The sequence below is a fragment of the Protobothrops mucrosquamatus genome, unplaced genomic scaffold (genome assembly GCF_001527695.2).
Source record: "Protobothrops mucrosquamatus isolate PMUCROS unplaced genomic scaffold, P.Mucros_1.0 scaffold3179, whole genome shotgun sequence".
Classification (NCBI taxonomy): domain Eukaryota; kingdom Metazoa; phylum Chordata; class Lepidosauria; order Squamata; family Viperidae; genus Protobothrops; species Protobothrops mucrosquamatus.
Genome location: NW_015389177.1, coordinates 39,437 through 45,579, shown reverse-complemented (window position 1 = coordinate 45,579; position 6,143 = coordinate 39,437). Strand labels below are relative to the sequence as shown.

At 36.0% G+C, this 6,143-nt stretch overlaps 1 protein-coding gene across 1 annotated transcript in view; it reads left to right on the top strand.

Moving 5' to 3' along the window:
* The first annotated feature begins 1,591 nt into the window (after positions 1–1,591).
* The window catches only part of LOC107297200 (serine/threonine-protein phosphatase 2A 56 kDa regulatory subunit delta isoform), a 31,911-nt gene continuing 27,359 nt past the window's right edge, over positions 1,592–6,143 (top strand). Inside the window, 3 exon segments of the mRNA XM_029286249.1 lie at positions 1,592–1,787; positions 3,686–3,796; positions 5,560–5,652. Coding sequence (XP_029142082.1) covers positions 1,719–1,787; positions 3,686–3,796; positions 5,560–5,652 — 273 coding nt within the window. The 5' untranslated portion in view covers positions 1,592–1,718.

Genomic DNA, 6,143 nt, shown 5'->3' with positions numbered 1-6,143 from the left:
CTTATGCCTAGAGAAATGTGGCAATATAATTTTTAAATGGATTTAAAAAAAACAAAAACTACTGACACCAGCCAGGAATGATGTAGTTTAGTTTGTGGGAATTGGTTGGGGCAATGTAATTTTAAATTGGATACAGAATCATATACCAAATAAGTCTTTCATCTTCATTCGCTTTTATTGTCTATTTATATATTGCATTTCTGTTCAAAAGATAGCTTGTCATCCTTATGTGAGATTTTACCAACTTTCAATCATCAACTTTCAGTTATAGGAGTAAGGGAGCTCTTGAACCATCTTATGGGATCATATGATAGGACCCTAAAGTTGTTCACCTATATTCCTGTAAGAGCAGATAAGTGAAAAAAGTGTCACTTACTTCACTTACTGTATGAAGCATCTTCTTAGAAAAATCTCTAAATCACAGCTTCAAATAAAAATCTTCAAATAGTTGGGCAGAACTTGACAGAAGAGTGAGGAGCGGAGCTAGATTCTTATTAGTTAAGAGTTCGGCTTTTCAACGTTCAGTGCATTTTCCATCACTCCACCTGGTTCTTTTCCCCCTTCTAACATCCTGTCTCTGGGTCTTCTAGTCTTAATTCCTTGTCTAAAGATAAACACGTCCTTATATATCCCTGCATTGGAAACATAATTTAATTTAATAATTTAATTTATATACCGCCCTTCTCCCGTAGGACTCAGGGCGGTGCACAGCATATTAAAACAGACAAACAAAATACATCAAAGAACAAAAAAAAAAAAAACCCATAAAACCAAATTAAAAGCCAAATATTCGAAGCTGTGTGTCAATTAAAATTTTCTTAAAATCATCCCTACCTAAAATCCTCCCTAGGTCAGGCCCGCTTGCTGGAAAAGCCATGTCTTGAGGGCGCGGCGGAAAGTAAGGAGATCCGGAATCATCCGGATCTCGGGGGGTAGTTCGTTCCAGAGGGNATAATTTCCTTTGCCATGAGCTCATTTGGTTTATCTGAAAGATCATCTTCACAACCAGAATACTGAGTCCATGCCAGTGTTACCTGATGATTGTGAAAGAAATCACAAATAGTACTGCTTTAATTATTTACTAAGATTTAAGGTGTGGTTCTGAAGGAAATTCATGGAGGACAGGGAAATGAATTGAAAGAGAGCTATCGAAAACAATTGTTGATTAGACAGATGGACAATTGAACTGACTTAAGAGAATAGTTATTTTGATGAGAAATAGCACAGATAAGTGATACATTTATTATTTGAAGCATTACAATTGTTTTATTTGCTCTTGCTACTATTAGCTTATATTTCATGGCTGTTTAGCCTACTTTTTCAAGACTATTTATTTCTCTGTTAGATAAGAGAGGGGCTGGGTGTAGGAGAGAAAACTTAAATTCCCACATGGTTGATAACTGAAGAGCAATATGAACATCTTATCTATCACAACAGTATTGTCAGTGAGCCTATGGAAAGCAGAAGAGACCTTATAATGGTACAAGGAAGGAGAAAAAAAGCTGCCGTGTGGTCTATTTGGATATTGGAACATCAACATACTTAGAGCAGAAAGGAAATATTTTTGCCTTTTATCTTCTCCCTCAGATGCTCCTCCTCATGAACGGGAAGACCTCTTCATACAGAAGTTACGACAGTGCTGTGTCCTCTTTGACTTTGTTTCTGATCCACTCAGTGACTTGAAATTCAAAGAGGTCAAACGAGCAGGACTCAATGAAATGGTGGAATATATTACTCATAATCGGGATGTTGTCACAGAAGCTATTTATCCTGAAGCAGTTATCATGGTACATATTGATCTACTTCTGGCTGTTACTCCTAGTAAAGCAGCTTAAAAGAGGGATGGGCAACTTTTTTTCAACTTGAGGATACCACTGTGCTTTCTGATTTAAGGCACCTAAAAAGATAAACAGATGCAATAAAAGATAAGGGACCAAAAACTAAGACTTATAAGAACAAGCTAAGGGAACTGGATAGCTTAGTTTTGAGAACAAATGTAATAGCATGTAATAATAACTTGGGAATCTAAAAATACTTGCCAAGTTCTTGAAGGAATGTTACCCAGAAAGAGGCCAAATCTGTTCTCTTTCATCCCAAACCATAGGATCTTGAATTATAGGAAGGTGGTTATCAGTTAAAAAATAAGAAATTCTTAACAGTAATACCAATTCAACATGAGAAGTAGTGGACTGCCCCTTTTCTTGATGTGTTCAAGCAGAAGCTAAGCAGAACTTTTGTTGGGATGCTTTAATTTGGATTTCTACGGTAAAAGGGAAGATATTGATGGCATAATGGCCCTCTCCTGTTTTAATTGTGAAGTCCAAAAACTTATGTTCTGGTGGTTCACTTTAGCTCTTTTTATCTGGCTTTTTGAAGTGTGAAAAGAAAGTAATCCCCCTTTCCACTTCTGACTTCTGGGCAGGGAGATATGAAATGGTATTGCAGCCATGTTTGGTTGAATGAAGTTATAGTGCTTCTTTGATGCTGTTTCTTATAATAGTTGTCAGATACTTCTGAAATAAGAAATTCTGAGCATTAGAAAATTCTCTGTTTGGCATAGAGCGTCATACAGATGGTCCTCAAATTACAGTCATTTGCTTAGCGTCCATTTAAAATGACAACAGTGCTGAAAAAAGTGACTTACAACCGGTCCTCTCACTTCCAACCGTCACATTTCCACAGTCACCTGATCAACATTTGAGTGCTTGGCAATTGGTATGTACTTATTACCATTGCAACACCCCAGGGTCATGTGATCGCCATTTGCAACCTTCTCAGCCTGCTTTGGACCAGCAAATCAATGGCAAAAGCCAGATTTGCTTAAGGACTGCCTGATTCAATTAACAACTGCAATGATTTATTTAATAATCATGTCATAAAAGATCATAAAATCAGATGTCACTCATTTAACTGCCTTACTTAGCAATGGAAATTCTGGTCCCGATAATGATCATAAGTTGAGAACTATCTGTATTCTGCTATATGTCAGTGAAAAATCATCGTATTGGGCAGAAAAATGGACAATTTATTGTATCGGTAGTGACACATATTTTAGGAAATCAATGCAGTAAATAATTTTAGCCTCTTCAGGTTAAACCTCACTGAAGGGTTGTCTTTTAGACCAATGTCTCTCAACTTGGCAACTTGAAGATGTGTGGGCTTCAACTCCCAGAATTCCCTGGCCAGCTATACTGGCTGGAGAATTCTGGGAGTTGAAGTTCGCACACCTTCAAGTTGCCATGGTTGAGAAACCCTGTTTTAGACAGTAATGGCTACTATTTCTGTTCACTTGACTGGATTTTTAAAATTTCTATTCTTACTCAGATGGTGTCACTACTTCCGATGGTCAAACTTAGCAATGTTGAAAAACTGAAAAATGCCAGGGAGAAACAACTTGGATAGCAGGCAACTCCAAATGGCTTGATGTGCCTTAGCATGAGAGATGGGTACACAGTAACGCTTAGAAATAAATAGCAGTAAATCATGGAACACTGAGAAGAATGTTTCTCGTTACAGACTTAGAAGTTTTTTTATTTTTAATTAAGCTTTCTCCTTCCTGGAACTGGGGAGAGTGTGTGCCTCTGGAGAAAATTAATATTTGGTTAGCGATTTCCTAATAAGGGATTGCACTGAGTCATTGAGTCAATCTGCAGAAACATCTCAATTTTATTGTCACATTTCTCAGTTTTCAGTGAATCTCTTCCGGACACTTCCACCATCATCTAATCCTACAGGAGCAGAATTTGATCCTGAAGAAGATGAACCTACGCTAGAAGCTGCTTGGCCTCATCTCCAGGTATTAAAATGGTTTTTTTGCTATGTTACTGTCCCTTTTTTTCTCCTAATGGAAATGTATAAGCAACAACTTGAGCTAGAAATTTGATGTTTAGAAAGGTTGCTAGCTCATATGAATTTAAACCACAATGGTCAATCTGAAGATTGCATCATATTGCTGGTCTTCTACCCAAGTGTTTTGGCCTTTTTGCCCAGGAACTTTTTCAATAAGTTTATGTCCATTTATTTGAGACCAGCTGTTAGCTTACAAAAAGTTATTCACCCTACTTTAGACCTATCTGCTTCTTGGATCAGTTGAGAACTAGCTTAGATAAGAAACTATGCAATTTTATTCCATCAGCTGTGGTGTAGCATCAATTTAGTTCTAAAAGGAGAGGATAGACCCTGTCACAATCAATATGGATAGACCATGTCACAATCAATATTATTTGTTGGATTTATAAAGCTGCCAAATCAAGGCACTCTGGGGAACATACAGAATTTAAAAAGTGTACTTGCTTGATTTTAACAGCAGCAAACATATATTTTATTAGGAGTATATCTTAAAGAAAGAATAAAAATCCTTCATTATATTTGTTAAAGAGAACCAGACCTTTATAAAACACCGTATAAAAATGCAACTAAAAATTAAACAGATATTATATAATGTATGGGAGGAAAAATACAGATAAATCTTAGCTCCCCAGCCAGGATCACAAATTATAAAGATGCTAAAGAAATTGCAAGTTATAATACAGATTGTAAGGATGTTCCTGCCTTTTTTATAGCTCATGAAGATACCTTCTAATAATAATTGCTGAAAATTGGTGGCATCATTTTTAGTACTTAATACTAAATCAACTGAATTTATTCAGACAAACTCAGTGGAAAAAAGGCATGCCCTGCCCATGGATGTGATTCAGCTTTACTAATTTTTACTAAATCACCCAACCCACTGCAGTTCTCTCCCCACCCAAAAATTCCTCAGACCTGCTTGGGGGAGTGGAGGAAATACTTTAATAATTGTCATAAGAACTAGTCACTCAGTACTTTTGTTCTGTACTTTTGGCTATTTAGGAGGTAGAATTGTGATTGTCACAAAAACTGGTCAAGCTGTACATAGTTTTTTTCTTCTAAAAAGATAAAGTTTTTCTAACGTGTAATTCAGTGTGGAAAGTGTAAATCTGTTCCAAAAGGAGAATCGTGACTCCATAATGGATTAATGTTGTATACTTACATCTTCAGCCTAAATCAAGAGACCTTCTCAGTCACACACCACTTAGACATTTGTTCGGGGAAGGTTTTCCGTTTTCAGATTCAATTATCTTTGTACTATAGAAACACAACTCTCAGGACTTCTACTAGAGACAATGAATACCCATTGATATGAAGTAGAATCTGACTTTTATACTGAATCCAAAATTCTGACAGATACTGTTATGTGGGTCCTAGTACCTGAACTTTGATTTTGGTATCTCATTTGCTAACTGAAAAATTGATGTCAAGCAGCAAATCCCCAAGCTGCCTTAATCTGATTTAAAAAGTAAGGATGGACAGATGGTTAATATTTAGATGGGAGACCACCAGGAAATCTCAAGGCTTTAAGGCTAGTCCGAAAGTTGAGAAAATATCCTAGAAAATAGCAAATCTCTTCAAGAAAACAAAACAAGTGCCTCTGTGAAGTACACATGAATCAAACTTATAAGTCATACTTGACATGAAAAAGACTTATCTTTTTCTATAATGATATTGTAAAAATCCTTTTTGTGTCTCATTCCTTTTTAGCTGGTATATGAATTCTTTCTGAGGTTCTTAGAGTCTCCAGACTTTCAACCAAACATAGCCAAGAAATATATTGACCAGAAGTTTGTAATGTCAGTAAGTAATCATCATTTCCTCTTTCCTCCTTCCTTTTAACTCCAATTTATTTTGCACCTCAGTTGAAATAGAAGTGGTGAGGAGAGTGCAGAGAATCAGGCAGAAACTCTGTTGGGAATCCTATAGCAGATAATTTTATAGCTACAGATCCTATAGCAGATAATTTTTGGATTATACTGCTGAGTTGCTTATTTTTCAGTTTAGCAATAATTGATATAAAAAAATGTAGGTCCTCCATTATTATTTTCTTTTGTTCTTTGTTTTACAAGTAATTTACCTTGATAGTGATATGTATTGTTTCCTAATTATTTTCGTTGTTGCACAATCAGCTAGATGTTTAGACTGGATTTCTCATTTTTATCCACCTATTAAGTCCTTCCCAAGAACCTGGGATAGGCAGATATTGTTGCTTGATTTTCTAATTATAATTGGTGTATCACTATTATTATTTAATTAAACCTGTATGCTGCCTGATTTTTAATGAGTCTGGG